The 20,263-nt window shown below is 37.8% G+C and overlaps 1 protein-coding gene across 1 annotated transcript in view; it reads left to right on the top strand.

The window, feature by feature from the left end:
- ADCY2 (adenylate cyclase 2) overlaps nucleotides 1–20,263 on the top strand; it is a 204,755-nt gene that overhangs the window by 1,489 nt on the left and 183,003 nt on the right. The window contains exon 2 of the mRNA XM_032220470.1: nucleotides 17,862–18,059. Within this exon, the coding sequence (XP_032076361.1) occupies nucleotides 17,862–18,059 (198 nt within the window). The remainder of the gene's footprint in view (nucleotides 1–17,861; nucleotides 18,060–20,263) is intronic.

Below are 20,263 nucleotides of genomic sequence, written 5' to 3'. Positions count from 1 at the left end.
TCCGCGCTCTTTCTCCCTTTTTTATTTTTATGTCTGATTCCTGCACAAGGGCTACAGTGAATTGCAGAGTTATTGCTGAGTTTTTTCACAGGATTTGTCTCTCTTTAGTCTCCCTGGCTTCCATACCCTGCAATCTTTTAACTTCGAGTTTTTGTTTTTTTAAGCTGATTTTCACTGCAACCCCCCCCCCCTTTTGATTTGCAAGTCAATATTATTTTATTGTAATTGTCTCTATAATTTCTGCAGCTCATGTAAATAAAAGTGGCCATGCAGTTATTTCCGAGGGTAATTACATGGTTCTTTTACTGTGCTTGGTTCCTGTTAGTTGCCAGTATAGTTACTGGAATTTATGCATGCCAACGATTTGGTCATTGGCCTGGCTCCTTGGAAATAAGTCTCATAGATTTCAGTGAAGTTCACAGCCAAGTAACTGCTTAGCCTCTCAGTCCAAATTTAATTCTTCTAATTCATTTGCTTGGTTTCTCTCCTGCTGACAGATTAACCTTGTTGGCATTTGTTGTCTAAGTGACAAGAGTTTTTAAGCTGCACAAATCTTTGGTATCCACTTTTTTAAATGTTTTCATCCCAAAGGAGTTAAAAAGACCATCTCTCTTTTTTCTCGGTATATATGGCCAAACAGAGCAACAGGGCTCCAACACTAAGTTTTGGGAAACCCAAGGGTTTGCAGAAATTGTCCCGAGGAAGATCTCTTAATGAAAAGTTACCTTTGAATAAACCAGTGGCTAATTAGTGTCACTTACGTTCAAAGTTTATTTCACTCAAAGACTAAAGAAAACAATCAAGAAACTGTTTAAAAGTAGGAGAGCTAGGCTAGATACGAAACTCAAGCTAAAAGGGTAGAAGAGAATATTATAAATATTATTACATATTAATAATATTTAACATTAGTACCACTTATCAGTATAAATTGTGTCTCTAAAGCTAGAAAGCAGAGCATTATTTGAGTGTCTTCAATGGCCACAGATTTTGGGTTGCAGGGGGAACTTGAAAACTGAGAGAGGATGGAATTAAATATTTTGGAGAAACTCATAACTGACACCGACAGAAATAGTCAATGCTACAACCCATTTTTAATCTATTCCTGCTCTAATTAATTCATGCAATTAGAAACTTTTTTTTCAAATTGTCTGTTCTACATATTAGATTGACAATATGATAAACTCATAATTTTCAGAGAAGGGAAAGCATGTTGAGGGATACCTTTGGCCCCATTCTGGTAATCCCTATGCTCGCTACTTCTGTTTGTATTGCAAATAGGAATTCTGATAAAGCAAAAAGCCTTGGGCTTTGGGGAGTTCACGTGGACATGATTGAATTCTATGCCAGACAATACTGCTCAAACAAAAACTGGCATGGAAAGATGGGGACGTTAAAATCGGGACCAGCATGGACATCCCATGCTCCTTTTAGTGTGCAAATACTGGGCACAACATGAAAACTAAGCTCCATCCTTCTGCATGAAAAAAAACCCCAGGAACATTCTTCCTATAGCATTAACGTACAAATAGGATTATCCCAAAGCCTGATGTTCGGGAAAATAAGTGGTATAATCGTTGGCCAATACTGTAATCTAAAATAAAAATTTGTGGAGTGAGAGCTGCTTGTTTTCTTTCTAATTAAAAAATTATATATCCTTACTTTCTAAGGCGTGTGCACCAGTCATTTTTTAATGTGTTCATGTTTACAGTAGCAATCTCTAAAGACGATTTGATATTTTAAATAAGAGGATTGTCTTATTGCAGCCAAAACAAGATCTACATTGGAGTATTGTTGTGCATCAAAAGCTAACACTATTCCATCAACATACCAGTTGCTCCTCAGGAGGAGTTTATAATTAATACTATATGATGCTAGCTGTGGTTTAAATAGGAGTACCAGGCACATAATCAATCTATAGCATTAGAAATGCAGGAGAAACATAGGAGATGTTAGAAAAGTTAAGGAATGTTAATAACCTAGAGGACTACATTTGTGGGCTCCAAATGCTGCCATGTGCTTTTTAAAAAGCCTATGAAGTATTTGCCAGTCTGGAGATCTACACAGAGTTTGAAAAAATATGCAATTGTTCCTTTTCACTTCCTTCTCTCTGTACGGGAAATAAATCAGAGATTTCTTATAGTTTTTCAATTTCAATTCAATAGACAGAATTCTAAGTTGGTGAGCTATCAACACAGACACGTTCTGAACTCATTTCCCACAGTAGCAGCTACAATACTGTAAAATTCAAACTTAGTTTACTCAGCAGTGCGTGGTAACTGAAACCACTCAATAGACCAGCCATAAAAGCAGGGGGGGGGAGGGAGGAAGGGCAGGAGCGGATAAACTAGACAAACAAAAACATAAACATATATAACCTTCTCCCATTTCATATAGCTTGGTTTGTTTTGGTTTGGTTACAAAATTTTGTGCGCCCTTTCCATGGTCACCACTTATAATTATATATCAAATCACAAATTGTTCATTAGATAAACATAAGTACCTTATTGTCATATATCAATTCTTCAACTATAATTATTATTCCTTAACTTTAAATATAATATTCTAAATATTGAATTCATGCATACAACATCATTCCATTACATCATTCTAATCTGTTTAACAATGCTAAACCCTTATAGTATTGCATATATCATTCTATTATTCTTAAAATATAAAAAAATCTTCAATATTTTCCGTTACCATGATTTTTTATCTAACCATTGATAAAACAAATCCCAAACCTTATAAAATTGTTCATCTTCTTGTTCTCTAATTTCAAATGTCAATTTACTCATTTCCGCACATTCCATTATTTTTTGGATAATTTCCTCCTGCGTTGGTATTTTTTCATTTTTCCAATTTTTTGCAAATACAATTCTAGCTGCTGTTAAAACATTTACAATCAAATATTTTAAATCTTTGTTGTGTATTTCTGATATAATTCCCAATAAAAAAAGTCTCTGGTTTAAAGTCTATGTATTTTTTTGTCATTTTCTCCAACCACATGTGGATCTTAGTCCAATATCTTTTAGCTTCTACGCAAGTCCACCACATATGGTAATATGAACCTGGTATCTGATGACATTTCCAACACTTTTCTGATTTGTTCTTGAACATTCTTGCTATTCTCGTTGTGGGTAAATGCCACCTTTAAAACATCTTATACAAATTTTCTTTATATGCTGTTGACATTGTCATTTTGTAGTTTTGAGACCATCCGCATGGTCTCAACTATTGTTGAGGAACAGTGGTATCAGGGAAATTGGAAAATGTCTTGTGGGTCAGTCAGAAGTCCCAGTTATGGGATAAAATGAATGCAGACATTAGTTCTCAAAATCCTATTCCAGTGCTTTTTTAATGTCTGGATTGAGAAATTGAATGTTGCTGATTTTCTTCCTACTTTATTCCTTTCCGTGAGAAAAAAAACCTCCTGGATCTTATGTCTTAACTTCTTAGGCCAATTTAAATGTTTTCCTGACTCTGAATGTGTCATGAGTGGCCTGAACTGAGAAGCTATTGTGAAGTACGGAAACCAGTGTATGCATTGGCAGAAGGTCGTCTAGTTTAGAGAGATATTTTGAACGTTAGAGTTGGTTTTTCTTTGGCATTCCAAACATGCCATAGGAAGTGGGGATGGGTTCATTTCTTACATATTTATTAGGTTTTTTTCCCCCTCACTGGTTAATAACAAAAGTGGTATGAGGAGAGGGAGAAAGGATTATCCACATATTATTTTGTCTATAACAGCAGTTTTCTCTTACAGTCAAAAGAAAAGTTGTCCTTGGTTCTTTTTGCCATTATATGATAAATCAGAGATTTAGGGGTACTGGGAAGTTTCTTGCTTAAAAGCTTTTGTCTGAGGATACCTCTTGCCAAGAAACTATTCATAATCAATTTTTTTCAATCTATATATTAATCTCTTGCTTACAATACATTGCATAATATATTGCATTGATATAAATTCATATATTTTTTCTTCGTCATTAGAAAGCTTTAAAACACCAGCTAATGTTTGTAAATTATATGGTTATTCATACCACAATATTCTGTTTTAATTCAGTGATAAAACAAAGTTATGAAAATAATGTTAAATTCCTCACTTGCAAAATAGTTTGAAACATTAAGTTTATAATGATGCAACTGCTGCGCGATTTGCAGCACAATTTTCAGTATTTTTAATATTAAGATGTAATGAGAACATTATTTTTTCTGCTTTTTAACAATTCAGTAATCAGTTCCATAATTATCTGGCTACTGATTTGGATTTGTAAGTACATGAGACACTTTTCTTAATTTTTTGTATACAAATATTGCAATATATAAATAGCAGTTTATAATTAATGAAACACCCCCCTCTGTGCAGTTTATACTATTTAAAGCTCATATTAGAACTAGGGATGTTATTTTTGCTCTGATAATGCCAAACAAAATAAGAAAATACGTAGTAGCCACCTTAAAAATACCTTTCACAAAACCTTTAATCTCTTATAGCTGAGTCTGTAAACAGAATGTCTATTTAATTCAGTGTATTCCCCTGGAATAATGGCAAGTCTTATTTATATGCAGAAATGGTACAGAAATACATCTTCTAAACTTGTGCAGTGTAGAAATTCTGCCTGCCCAAATTGGTTTGAGAATTTCCCTTTCAGCTTGACTCATTAGAATATTACATCTTTTAACATATAATTTCTTAGACAATTAAACATTTCATTTCCTAAATCAATATCAGAGAGGAAATTGCACGGTTTGAAATGTGGGACATTCCAATGACAACTCTGAATATTTTTCTTTTGTATTAGCCCATTACTTATTCTGTAACAAAGTATATATCCTACTTTTTTATTCTTGATGCAAGAAAAATGAAAACTAGTAAGGCTTACTTTAAAGAAGAAATGCTTCAGTGTTGAACATGTGTTTTCAAGTGAAAAGAATGAATTTCCCCTGCAGGTTTTCAGGGGGACTAACTAAGCATTATATATTATTTTTATTTTCAAGAGCTACTTCTTTATACATTAGATTAATACATGAAAATCAGAAGGAAAGCCACTGTATGTGGCCTCATCTCCAGCCTAATTTTGTGAGGGTAACTTCTTCTGTAGGCAAACTTAAAAGTTCACAAACGCCAATTGTTTCTTTTACTACCACAATCAATTGAAACTTTTCAATTTTTTAAGAAAGTGTAATACAACCAAAGCCATTGAGAATCATTCCCCGACTACCTCCATCCTTCTGTCTAAAATCACATTATTTTTACTGAGAAGTTAATTTTCCAGTCCACACCCATTTCCCAGCATGACACTGGGACTCTGTTTCTCAAAATTTCATAAAACAATTTCTCTAAGATAATTTTTTATTTCATTCTACTTAATTGCATAACCAATTTTCAACCAGGAGAGGGTAACCAGCACTGCAATACTTGCTGTGGTTATGCTACTGTTAATTTCAACTGGGTTTATATTATTAAAGACAATGACATTTCATTATATTATATTCAAGATTTTTTTTTGGCTTTTCAGAAATTAATTTTAATAGGTTTCTGCATTTCAGAATATAAAATTGTTACCAACACAGTTCAAACAGCAGTTCTTTTAAAAAAGATATTCACATTTTGCTGACATCAGTACATATAAACAGTTAGTTCACATTAACAATATCATTCAAACTCTTTTCAGACAATAAAGAATTGTGATTTGAAAGGAGAAAGGGAATAGACTCTCTCCCTGCCACTGCCACTGAATCTTTACATGTTGCTTAGAATATCTCATCAAATGCTAGGTGCACAGAAGCTGTTCATATAATGTGTCAGTCTTGCCTACCCTTATTGTGAATATTTGGCCATATTTAAATATTTGGCCATCTATCTGAAAAGGGGAACAGTTGAAGACTACCCATAAAGAAATATGTAGTCAAGAGGGCTTAAAGTCAGTGTTGGGGTACGAAATATTAAAATATGATGTTGTATACATGGCTTTCCTTTTCTTTCCCCTCCAATATACAAAAGTAAATTCCTTGACATCTTAGATCAGGGGTGTCAAACTCGATTTCATTGAGGGCCTCATCAAGGTTGTGTTTGACCTCAGGGGTTGGGTGGGTGTGGCCAGGGGTGGGCGTGGCCAGCTCAACATCACTCATGTTGTGGGCACCTGTGGTGGCCTGAGCACTCTGCTAGTGAAAATGGGCTCCCAACCTCCATTTCCGGCTGCGACAGCCTTCTGCAATCCTCTGCCAGCAAAAATGGAGCCCGGGAGGACCTCACGCATGTAGAAAATCTGTAAAGATACATGTCTATTACCAAATTTTAAATGTTAATGTTTGAGTTGACTTTCAGTTGCCTTGTTACCACACATACAAATACAGTTGCTAAATGAGGCAGTTGTTAAATAAAGACCATCTGTATTACAAATAGGTGTAATAAGAACCAGTACCAGGATTAACTTTGTGATATTTTTCAACTAAATTTTTTTCTGGTAATGTGATTTGTAGCTGGTCAGGTTGCCACTGGAATCTAAATGCAGAACAGACAACATTGTTATCATCATCATCATCATCATCACCATCATCCTCTTCCTCATCATCTTCATAATCAATATTTCTACCTTCCCATTCATAGAATATTTAAGGCATCTAACGCATCTAATAAATATAACAAAATAAATAAACAAGTAGAATAAAATAAGACAAAAATGGAATTCAAATATATACAGTTCTAATGAACTGTTTTTAGGGGAATGTTTCCAGACCATCCTGAACTCCCAATACCTGTTTTTATCTGCTGGATGTGATTGAGAGAGAGAACTGTAACTATTATAGTGCATTACAGAATCTTCAAGATCCAATCCACTAGGGTATTGAAGAGAGCACCACGCTCTATAATTCCAGAGATTTCATAAAATTAAGAACTTGGAACTTCCTTGAATTGCAGAGCCTTTCCCCTTGGATTTACTAAAAGAAACAAATCCAATCCTATGCATGCATGTCTCTACAACCCAATCATGTTTACTCCTGGGTAAGATTTTCAGGATTACAATCCCAGTTAATAAATCAAAGGAATGATAAATTTTGGGTGGTCTTTAAAATAAACTTCTAGTTGTTTTGTTTTCTTCTGGGATTAAATTTTTTGGGGGGGCTGCTTTTACAACCAGATAGTCTGATTTGTATAACATGCTTAACTAAACCAAGAGGAGAGGAGATAGCCTGTCAGGAAAATACTGTAATCCACTTGATTATAATCATAGGAATTCTAAGCTAAAACAACCCTGTAATTGTTTGGGGGCTAAACTTAGTTCCCCAAGTCAACCTGAGCTAGGATGAAAGACTTATCCTAGCATTATCCTTCTAACATCAAAGATAGAGAAATCATGCCAGTTTGGTCTACTCTAGTGGTTAAGGCACCAGGTTAGAAAGCGGGAGAGCGTGAATTGAAAGTCCTGCCTTAGTCATGAAAGTCAGCTGGGTGATTTTGGGCCAGTCATTCTCTCAGCCCAACTCATCTCACAGGATTGTTTTTGTGGGGAAAATAGGAAAAGGTATGTTGTATATGTTCGCCGCCTTCGGTTATTTGTATAAAGAATACAGGCAGGAAACATACAAACAAACATACTATAGAGAGATCCCACTAAAAATAACTTTTCTACGCATCTTTAATCCTGCTTCTATGGGTATAGTTCTGGGTAAGGTCCTTCTGCTGAACATGCTGTGATGGTGTTGTGTATGAGAAACACCACACATTATTTTCTTGTCCAAGGTCAAAAGAAGGAAAATACAGCAGGTAATAACCTCACGGACTGTTTTGTAGCATCTGGTCCTTGATTGATCATCACAATTTATTCACTGCTGGCACCTAAGGAGGAATAGTGGCTTCCTCAATTGACCATTTTGTGAGAATGTGGCATGGAAGGGATAATCTGTCCTATGTGAACGTTCAGAGAAGCTAAAGATACATTTCTCAATGTTGTCGTAATGTTTCAGAATTGATCCACAATACTAATTTTGATTTGGGGTTAGTTAATGAGTTCTGCTAAGTTATTTCCTGCATTACTTTTGATACTGGGGATTGCAGGGATAGGACTAAAAAAATGGAGATAGAGAGAAAGGGGAAAGTTGAATCAGTGCTTCATCCATAAATAATCAGTTGGTCTGGTCAGGGCTGATAAGGATTAAATCTTTGAGAACTTCCTTGCACTTACAGTATATGCCACTTTTTACCTTGGAATCCCAGTGCATGCAATAGTAAAACTACAATTTATCATATGCTTATCTTATCATAATTCTTAAAGAGGTTGCTTAACTATTATGTGAGGGAGTTGCTTGGTTTTTTTGGATGGTTCTCAATAAACGGAAGAACAGTGAAGATAATGAACACATATGCAGTTTTATAAACAAGAGTCTCAGGCATAACTGTGGGATAACTAGCCACTGTACTGCTGCCTTGAAGGGCATACAAAAAAAAAAGTAATGCTTTTAAACTACAAAAAATGAACTGGTTTTTAATATAATTCTAGAGGATCCTTTCAGTATTGATTTGCTCATTGAGAAATATCTGAATAGAAGTTTTTATTGGGGTCTCATGCAGGTTTTTTTTTTAAATTGAAGGTATTTTTGTACTCCAACCAGAGTTTCCTTTGGAAGATGATAGCTGTATAAATTTGTTTAATTAATTAATTAATTAATTTCTCACAGGCATATACTAGATCCGTGATGGCAAACCAGTGGTGGGTTTCAAATTTTTTTAGAACCTCCTCTGTAGGTGTGGCCTGCTTTGTGGGAGTGGCTTGCCAGCCGTGACTCGGTGGGCGTGGCCAACTTGTAAAATGTGATGAAACTCACTTAACAACGCTCTTGCTTAGCAACAAAAATGTTGGCTCAGAAACTCTGGCATTGAAATGTGCAAGTCTTAAAGCTGTCAAGTTAAAAGACCCTTGCACCCCTAACCCTTTAGAAAAAAAAAACCCCGGGGGTGTTCAAACTTGACAGCTTTAAGACTTGTGGACTTCAACTCCCAGAATTCCTCCTCTCGCTCTTCATCTTGATGATGTACAGACGGGCAGGGGGAGGGAGCTGGAACCGGTTCTAAATGGTACTGTAGATTTGTGGAACCTCTTCTATAGAAGAGGTTAGAACTGGCAGGAACCCATCCCTGTGGCACGTGTGCCACAGGTGACACATAGAGCTTTCTGCAGGCATGCTGCACCGCACATGCACTCCCGCCGGCCAGCTGATTTTTGGGTCTCTGCCGCGCATGTCGGAGATGCGTGCACATGCACAGTATGTGTGCACATGCATGGGGGGGCTGCATGCTCCTGCATGGGTGGTGGAAGAGCACAGGGGTGCACCCCCTGTGGCCGTTTTTTGTCCCAGGAGGCTCAGGGAGGCTTGCTAGGCCCAAAATGGAGCCAGGGGGGGGGTCACATGCATGCGTGGAGGTCGTGCGGGGTATCTGCTCGCATGCGCAGGGGGGAGGAAGAGTTTTGTTCAATTAAATCTATGTTGAACTTTATAAGTGGTTTGCATTTTCTTTGCTCAGAGTAATAGAAGAATAAAGTTAGAACACTGTAATTACCTTGTTGTTTTAAAAAATCACTCTTTGGAGAATTTAAATGGAGAAATTAAATGGAGAATGAATAATTTTAATGAAATTAAATAGAGATTAAATGGAAAGATTAAAATACAAGGCTACTTAATGTACTATCTTTATATGGACAAACACTATTGTGCTATTTTTGGTTGCTAATAAATACATATTTTATTTTCTAATGAAAAATGTCCTCTATTATTTTAAAGCATTTTATTTTAAATTCCTGATTTTAGTGTATAGTTATTTTGTACTAAGTTAAAATGGAATGTGTGTATCTACATAGAATCATAAGCTCTAATACTTTGGAGGCAAGATGTTATTTTGACAGACATGTTCATCCTGTACATTGGTGATAGTAAACAAGATGAGAATATTGACATCTATATATAGTACAGTAGACAGGTGAAAATTTGCATTGCATAATTCATTGCTTCCATTAGTTATTTCCATAGTTCAGTTCAGTTTATTACATTTATATGCCGCCTTTTCCCCCGAAGGGGACTCAGGGCGGCTCACAACTCAACCGGGAAGGGGAATACAGACAAAAGAAATTTAAAAAACAAAGCATCACAATGCATAATTTAAAAACATACAACAGTCATACCATTCGAGACGGGGGCAACAGCTCTTTAGCCCCAGGCCTGTCGGAACAGCCAGGTTTTAAGGGCCTTGCGGAAGGCCTGGAGGGTGGTGAGGGTTCGAATCTCCACGGGGAGTTCGTTCCAGAGGGTCGGAGCAGCCACCGAGAAGGGTCTCCTCCGAGTAGTCGCCAGTCGACACTGGCCGGCGGATGGAATTCGGAGGAGGCCTAATCTGTGGGATCTGGTCGGTCTAGTGGAGGTAATTGGCAGCAGGCGGTCTCTCAAGTACCCAGGTCCAATACCGGGCAAGTGGTAGTGGATGCCTTCTAGTGTTTCTAATAATTCTTTGTGCTTGTGTTAGCAAAAACAGAGAAAGCTGCAACCCCAAATTCTTAAAGGACTTACTGATATTTTAGAAAAAGAGATTTCTGTTATTGCAACCAAGACAAGGTCTAGATTGTAGTATTTTTTTTGTGCCTCCGATGAATCACTGCTCCTTCAAAAATGCATTTGCTGCTCAGGAGGAACATGTAAATTAATAGAGTATAAGAGTAGCTGTGGCTAAAATAGGAGTGAGTACAAGGCACATTCCACTATATAACATTATAAATGCAGGGGAAATGTAGGATGTGTTAGAAAATTAAGGAATGATTATAAACCAGAGAACCACATTTGTGACCTCCAGATGCTGCCACGTGCTTTCTAAAAAGCCTCTTAAGTATTTGTGAGATGTGCATAGAAATGAAAATTTCAAAGTATGGGACTGTTCATTTTTACTTCGCTGTACATGCCTATTGGAAATAAATGTCATGCCAAGGCCATTTTTTCTTCCTGAAGAGCTAAGTTTATAGCACTATTTTTTTCTTTTAGAAAAAACCCTTTGCAGGCAATGATAATGCTGGGTGCAGAGATTCCTTTGCTTTTTTGAGATACTGCCCTAGCCACACTCTCCAATTGCTTTCTCTTACCCAGTACTTTCAGACAGAGTGCGTGCGTTCAAATTCCCCTCAATTAAACATCGTCACTTTATGGAATCCAGGAAGTGTGTCTTTTCTGTGGTGCCACCACCCTTTGGAACACAACTCCCCCCCCCCCCTACCCCTGGATGTAGCTGGCCACTATTACTGGGATTTTAGAAAGCCCTTAAGACATGGCTCTCTTCCTAGGCCTAGCGCTAATGTGTTTGTTAAAGTATATGTGGAATCTTGCCGTATTGATATTATTTATTGTTCCGGTTGTTTTAGCCTAGGCTGCCTTTTTATGATGTTTTAACTGTTTAAATTGTTTCACAAACTTAAGTCTCCAAGTGCTTTTTGTATTTTGCAAGCCACCCAGATTTCAATGGAAAGGGTCGTCATAACTCATTTAAGAAATGTAATTGAATTGAATCTTAGGAAGGTGGGTTCAGTTATTATCTATTAGTGTATTTTCCATTTTAACGTTACATTTATATTTTAATTTACATTTATTTTTATTCAAGGTCAGAGACACATAGAGCAAATTCCAGATGATGGAACAAAGCTCCCTCTGAGCATTTTACAGTTCTCTATTGATCTGGAGTTGTTCAGCCTTAACATCACTCCAAATGAAAGTTCTTTTTCATTTCTAAAATGCAGACTGCCTAATGGGAGGATGTGCAGCAGAAAATCTGTAAAAGTAGTTGAAATGTTTTTCAGAATGCTCTTGTACTGATATTTAAAATAAGAATTTAGTAAGAAAATTCCATGGAATTCTTCAGTACATGGATTGAAAACTGTTGATGATATAATATTGCATATGCAGTAGAATTCGATGGAATTCTACTTCAAGCATATACTTCATGCCTTCTAGAAGGAAGATTTTATTCAAGATCTGTTGCCTCTGTGCAGAGCAGGATGGAAACCTGAGTGGAGGCACAGTGTCCTTAATATTGGATAGGGTTCCCTATAATTGATCTCTACGTATGTAATACAATCAGGTAAACAATGTTAGAATTAATACCTATAGCTGTCTTTTCAATGTCCTCATCCTTGAAGGTATTTCTGCTGCATTGCAAGATTTGTCAACTGTCCCAACTTGGTTAGAAAAAAAGACTCTTGGGTCCATTCTTAATGAAAGTATACTTTACTTAAGCACTTGTGGTTACAGAAGAAGCAATACTGGATCTGAGATTTTCGCGCCCAAAGCATATAGTTCAATGGTGGGATTCAAAATGTTTTACTACTGGTTTGGTGGGTGTGGCATGGCTTGGTGGGTGTGGCATGGTGGGCATGGCAGAGGAAGGTTATTGCAAAATCTCCATTCCCTCCCGATCAGCTGGGACTCAGGAGGCAGAGAATAGATGGGGGCAGGGCTAGCCAGAGATGGTATTTACCGGTTCTCCGAACTACTCAAACTTTCCGCTACCGGTTCTCCAGAACTGGTCAGAACCTGCTGAATACCTCTGCTATAGTTAATGTTTACCTTATTCTCACCTTCCCCCCTGATTATCAGTGAGTGTCCAATTGAGTATTAACAAATTGTTTGGGTAACAGTCCCTATCTTTGCGGGCTGGATGATTCCGCATTCTACAGTGTGACCTTGGAACGGTCGGCAGCTCTCACAGAATGGCACGATGCATAGTTTCAATTCTTCTCATGTTACCCTTCGCCTTATCCCACCCCACAACTTTCCTCTCCCCTTTGAGTATGGCACCCCTGACAAGTTCAGAGAAAGGACGTATTTAGTTCCTTCTGTGGCCAAGATAGAATTGTCTGGTGCAGCCTACTTGCATTTATTGAACAAGGATTTTGCTTAATCCATTTTGGCCAGTTTTTAAATGCTTAGTTTCTCTTTTTCATTGTGAGATTTAACATTTTTGCTAAAATTTAGTTTTGTACTAGGGAAACTGTCTAGGACAGTTGGCCAAAACATTGAGCTGAATAACTGTAACTCCATAGTAGCGGAGATATGTAGTGCACAAATGTCACACATTCCGTTCAGAGCACCTCCACTGCTGGCACTTGGAGAGTTGTTGCCACACTTGATATAGGAAACTGGTCTGACTGCTATTATAAGACAGCCCGCATTTGATGAAGGGCATCCTATTTCATCATGTTTCTCCAAGGTAGATACTGAATCCATTTTATAGATTATTACTAGTTTTTAGATAATTTTGTTTTTAAAAATGATGCTTTGTTGTAAATAAACAAGATACATTTTAATTTTAATAATTGATCATGTGCCTTCAAGTTGCTATCAACCCTTATTCACCAGATAGAAACACTTTCTCCATCACAACCCGTTGTGGCCCAGCAGGAGCCGTTGGAGCTGCCACCAGACTCCAACAGCGAGGGCCCCTCTGAATCAGCTCTGGAGGATGTGGAGGACCCTGGACAGGGTTCCGACTCCGAGCAGGGCGCAGAGAGGCTGGTTGGCCACCAGGAGGCACCTGAGCCTTGGACCAGTGGGGAGGAGACAAGGGAGAGTGAGCCGGAGGCCAGTAGTGAGTTGTTCCTGGATGCACGCCATCGAAGAGCTACTAGGCGTCAGGAACAATTACGCAATTACAGGAGGTGATTGCACTCAGCTGGTGGTCATTAGGCTCCTCTCCAGACTATAAAAAGGCTACTTGTGCACACGCCCTCTTTGCAGAAGTCAACACAGAATCGAATGTCGGAGAACTTTGTATGAGCTTGGCAGGCTGGATTGCTGCCAAGCCTTATCTGTGTTTATTGCTGCCTGAGTTTGTCTGTGCTGGGTTGCTGCCAAGGACCTGTTTGTCTGTTAATTAAATGCTGTAATTTATCTCTGGCTCGGAGTGTGCTTTGGTGTGGAACGAGGGGGGTCAGAACACAACCTGGTCTTTCAGTTCTTCTAACCGTGCACTGCAATTGAATCCATCCATCTTGCTCTGGTCCCCTCTTCTTCTCTTTGCTTCTACCTTTTCCAGCATTAGGGCCTTCTCCAGAATTCATTTTAATAAACCCTTTATGAAATAGATGTTGGCTGATCTTCCAATTTACATACAGATTCAGTAAACTTGAATATATAGCAATAGCAATAGCAGTAGACTTATATACCGCTTCATAGGCCTTTCAGGCCTCTCTAAGCGGTTTACAGAGAGTCAGCATATTGCCCCCAACAATCTGGGTCCTCATTTTACCCACCTCGGAAGGATGGAAGGCTGAGTCAACCCTGAGCCGGTGAGATTTGAACCGCTGACCTGCTGATCTAGCAGTAGCCTGCAGTGCTGCATTTAACCACTGCGCCACCTTGGCTCTAAACACAATGCTCAGCAGATTTATAAACATATTTAATAACTGTATAAAGCAAAAGCTGTTAATGCAAGTTTCAATATTTATATTATTTACCGTGTAAGATATAAATTGAAAGCAGGTTAAAAAAAAAAAAAGAACATTAGGAACTAGGGAAATATGACCAGAGTCGATCAAGCTATATAAAAAGAAGAAATCAGGGGAAAGCAATGGTTCTAGAAGACAACAGAAAGCTTAAGCAGAATAATAAATATAAATAAATGGTATTTACACCTGAAATTGGATCATGTCATGGAGGCAAAGGAAAGCAATTGTTTATCGGGAGGAATCTGTACATAGTTATTACACTCTTTCTCCTTCTTCTCGTCCTTTGAAAAATAATACTAAATGCTTAGCAAGGTCTAAGAAATAGCAGGCTGGAAGCTTGGGAAAAGATTATAGTGTTGCTCTTTAAAAATATTTTTCAAAACAGCTGGATGTAATCCCTTATCTTTAGCAAAACAAGGGCAAGATTGTGTCTGTCTCCCTGTCCAACATACAGACATAGAACACATCGCACACACCCTGATCCATCTTTCTTCAACAATGACAGTATTAAAGCAAATTCAAAATGAATGTTGCTCTTCCATGCTACTATGTTCTGCTGTCTTGTTAGAGGGACATAAGTAATAGGCCTGTCTGCTTCTTTTCCACTGCACGGTGGAAATCTTTCCTGCCATTTTCCTCAGTTAAGCTTCTGTGTCTTGCTTCCTAAGCTGTCAGGGGGGGGGGGCAATTGAATGGGCCACCCAAGCGATTCAGTCTTTCTGAACAAACTGCTCAGTGGCAGTTTTGATCTGAATAACTATTGCTTTTGTGAGGTCAGTGACAAGATACTGGCAGATGTGTCCAAGCAACCAGGACTGGGAGATTGTGACCTGTGCCTAGAGTCATTTCTGCAGCTTAGCTAAAAGGTCTATGGAAGAAATTCTTCCCCATTTGTGGGCTTCATCAGAACTTTAGGAGGCTGTATTGCTCCTGGCAGTAATGCGTTTTAGCATTTACTTGAAGCTTTCTGGATTAGAGAGATCTCCGTCAGCTACTGTTACCTAGGAGGGAAGGTTATATAATTTTCAAATACTGTATTTTATCATTCACAGTTAAGATTAATTGAACGCAGCAGTTAGAGGTCAAGGTAGAATCTAATACAAAATCTAAGCCTAAAAAAAGAACTAACTATTCTCAGCCGGAGGGTCTATGGAGGGGTTCAGAATTTAGAATCAAATAACTACAGAATATGTTCTTTTTGGCTTTAAGGAAAGATTGTTCTAGAATTCTTACTAAAAAAGGTTTTGTAATCTTAGCGCAAATAAACGTATAGATAAATAATGTGATGTTTCTTCATATTAACACAACTAAAGAGGTAGAGAAAAAAATAGGGAATGGTAGAAGCATATGCCAGAGGTTTATTTTTAAGTATATTTTCATAATTGAAAAAAGAAAAGAGGGGACAGAGAACATAAGTGTTTAAAATAAATATTTGTGAAATTCAAGATCATTTTAATAATGCCGTCAAAATTAGTGACATATAGATTCACATGCTAAAGCATGTAGAAGCATAGTATAAGCTAAGTAAAACCATTAAAGGCTAGCGATAAATTTGCACATAAATTAGCAAAAATATAAATAGAAAATAAGAAAGGAATTGCCACACTGCCATTAATAGGAAACAAATTGTGAGGGAAAAATTATCATTGTACACATGCAGATGAAATGTCCAGATTATTAATTTCTGCAATGGGTAGTATGCTGCATAATGTTGTTTATATTCTCTCTTATTTGCTGATCTATGATAGTTAGAAAGATTTGGTTGGTGGATATATCCTCCTAAGGCACAAACAGTGATGGTTAAATTTTCAGAGGCACTTTGATTTAGTAGTTCTCGTAGAATTTATATTATTTAATACCTGACTGTTACAGTGTTACATGGTATTTAGGAAACCCCTTTGACAGAAATATTAAATAAAATATCTATAAAAAGTATAACTAGAAATCAGATTTGCTACTCTGAGAGTTGTAATACTGCTCACAGTGAGAGAATGACAAATCAGTTTGGAAATTACAAACTCATGTTCTCAAACTGAATTGAAAGCTGCTTATCTATGGAAAATTTAGTGTGGTTTGATCAGTCCTTGAGGTTAATAAATTTTAAATTAAATACAGTGCATTATATATTGTATTTCAAATAGGTTATCAATAGTTACCATATGTTGTTATACAATGAATAACCTTCCATTTCATTTTATGGAAAAGTGTTTATCTAGCTTCACTGCAGTTTTAAGTTGAACTCTACTCTTCTTTCCTTCTCCCACTTGATCGTGAGAAGGAGTCAAACAGATTTCAGTTTAGTTTTCATACATGGCTGGTTTGCCGTATGTGAGAAATAGAACAGTGATTAAAATAAAATCTAGATTGCAAAATAATTTAGCAAAATAATTCAGGATGTTGTTATTATTTTGTATAGAAGTTGTCAAAAATTTATTTTAAATCTAATGTGGGTGGATTTCAGAAAGGGAAACTGCACTTGAAGATGGAAACTGAAAACAGATGCAAACTAAATTATGGAGATTTTTAGAATTTTTGGCCAAAGAAATAGATAAGGCTAACACTCAACAAAAATCTAATCTCAACCTCACCCCACCCTGAAAGCTAACAATTGGAAGAGACTTTCTTTATTTCAAGAAAACCATTTTTTTTTAGCACCATAAAATGATTTCGTTAGACAGTGTCCAAATAAACATATGTATATTCTACAGAAAGACTTGTTCTCGAGGGCTCCTTAAGATCATGTGAAGGGTTTGAGCCAACTTGTAGAAATCTCAAAAACACACTATCTTGACATAACTGCTGGGAAATTTCCATCTAGAGATTGCCATGTTTTATGGAAGGAAAGTATAAACTAACTCCTGGAATTCATGGAATTAGTTTCATGCTGCTTTGGATACTAGCTTTAGACTGCAAGTAAGTGACAATGCATTCCTCAGTGTGTTTATTCAGAAGTAAGTAACCCTGAATTTAATAAAATCTCGTTTTTGGCATATGCAAGCAGAAGACAAACTTTGCAATTACTTTTTTTTTCTCCTAGCAAATGGAGTACATGGTGAAAGGCAACTGAGCAGCATAATAAAATCTTACATTCGTAATTCAAGTTGCAATGGGTTTTAATTGTTCAAGCATTAGCTAGGAAATATATTTCTTCTCTTTCTTTTTATTTAAAATATTTATTCCAATATTGTTTGTTAAATTGGATTAAGTCAATTTGCCCTGTGACACTCCTCCTCTGCTTTACACAAAAATAATTGGCCCTTGTAAATGCAATGCATGGCAATCCAAATGCATGATCAGTCTGAAAAAAAAATCACTAGTTTGCTATTTATTTCAATTGAGGATGGTAAGAATAAATTGTAAGCTCTCATGTTTTCTTATTTTCAGGAAACAGAGGACCATGTCGCATTCCTGATAACTGTTCCCACCGCTCTGGCAATTTTCTTTGCCATATTTATCCTTGCCTGCATAGAACCATTATTCAAAAAGTTCCTACGTGCTTTCTCTGTGGTTGTGTGGGTATGCCTTGTTGCCATGGGATATCTCTTCATGTGGTTTGGAGGAATAATCTGTCCATGGGACCAGGTAGGCTTTGATTTTTTTTTAATACAAAACATTTCTATTGGTTTGAAGGAATACTTGTGTCAGCGTTCCAAATATCATGCAGAATTAAATCAGAGTCCAAGGCTGAGCTATCCTTAAAGTTCCAATTTAATAAGACAGACATGTTGGCATTATGCTATGGAATCCCAATACTGGAAATGACATCAGAATTGCGCCCAGTTAAAAGTTCATGATCTTGTCCCCACACCCATAATCCATCACATGGTCCAATCTTCTTCTTCCACGTTGGCATCCACACCCAGCTGCTTCCAGTCAGGTGTCAAAGTATGGAGACAAAGGATGACCTTGGCTTCTAGTAAAGAATGAAAACAATACATTCAACAATCCTACCCCTTCTATTCCCCCCTCCCATCGACTATACTAATGAAACAGCATAATGAAATAAGAGAAAGTGTGGCAGGCCAAAATTCTAAAAGGAATATAATTGCAGGCCTGACAACTTGATTGTATTAGAACCTAGACAACCCATGATCTATTAGGAGATCCTTCCAGGGATATTTCCTTACCAGATTCCTCAATGTCTTCAACAGTGAAAGAGCTTCTAATGTACTGGCCTGACTGGAAAAGTTGAGATGCATTCAACGATGTATCTAACTACGTATATATCGCTAAAACTCTTGTTACGACCTACAACTGGGTGAAAAGGGGCATGATAGGGTAACATTTTAGAGCCAAGGTGGCGCAGTGGTTAAATGCAGCACTGCAGGCTACTGCTAGATCAGCAGGTCAGCGGTTCAAATCTCACCGGCTCAGGGTTGACTCAGCCTTCCATCCTTCCGAGGTGGGTAAAATGAGGACCCAGATTGTTGGGGGCAATATGCTGACTCTCTGTAAACCGCTTAGAGAGGCCTGAAAGGCCTATGAAGCGGTATATAAGTCTACTGCTATTGCTATTTTGAATCTCAAGTGGGCTAATTTACAGAATGCATGCGTAATCTGGGACCTATTATTCCTGAGAAAATGTAATTTGTGAAAGTTGTATCTGCTTCAGTGTTATTGGACTGCTGCTTTAGTCTGTGACAGTTTCCCAGCCAATCACACAGATTAACAGAGTTGGAAGGGACCTTATAAGTTATCTAGTCCAACCCCAACCTCAAGCAGGAGACCCTACACCAAATGCCATTCCAATCTGTTCTTGAAAGTCTCAAGTAATGAAGTCCCCACAACATCCGAAGGCAAGCTGTTCCGTTGGTTGATTGTCAACACAATCCCTTGTTCCTTCTCACACCTAACAACAGCCACTAACTTGCCTGCTAAAAAGCGAAAGGGGAAAGAAGAAAGGGAGGAACAGGGAAGATAAAATCCCCATCGCCTTTCCAGCCCATGCCACTTCCCTCCAACCTCCTCCAACCTGTGCCACCATGCTGCGTGTCTTCCCTGACCCTTGCAGCATGCCGTGCACCTTCGCTAATTGCTGTGGCATTTCTCACTCATTGCTATGACCTCCATTCATTTTCTTGCACTACTCTCTCTGTGCCCCAATTGACTCATATAGCATCTCTTACATATTCCATAGCTCACATACACTTCTTGACCCATGCAAATTGACCCATTTCTCTGTTCACTATTCAACCTGCACAGCACCTTTTGTGCTCTCCCAAGCACACTTTCCAACATGCACTGCCCACCAGCACTTTCCCAGGAAGTGCGGCATCTCTGATACACACCCATAACCAACCCATAGCACCTCTGATCAATCTCTGGGTATCATTGCTTACACACATCTCCATGCACCTCCTTGTTCTCTTCCTTACGTAGTAGCAACAAAAAAATCTGCTTGCTGGCCTTGTAACTTCCCGCTGGGTTCCCCAATGATTTCCTTCCAGGGAAAGAGGAAGGGAGGGAAGGGAAGGAAGGAAGAAAAGAAGGAAGGATTTCTGATATTCCCTGACAGTTTCCCACAAGGAAACTCAATGGGGAAACTGGGAGGGAGTTGGAAGCCACTCCTACTTCCACTGTTTATTTTATTTTTATTTTTTGCTTATCATGGTCATTAGGTAAGGAAATATCTTTGAAACAATGACCAAATAAGGCACCTGCTATCTAGTATACTACTAAATAACCATAACCTTTAACTTGGCGAAACAGTGCATTTATAGGGCAACATTTTTTGACCAAAGTGCTCCAAATGGTCTAACTGTGTCCAAAATCTGAAACACATGACT

The sequence above is a fragment of the Thamnophis elegans genome, chromosome 6 (genome assembly GCF_009769535.1).
Source record: "Thamnophis elegans isolate rThaEle1 chromosome 6, rThaEle1.pri, whole genome shotgun sequence".
Lineage (NCBI taxonomy): Eukaryota > Metazoa > Chordata > Lepidosauria > Squamata > Colubridae > Thamnophis > Thamnophis elegans.
This window is presented reverse-complemented; position numbering and strand designations above follow the sequence as displayed.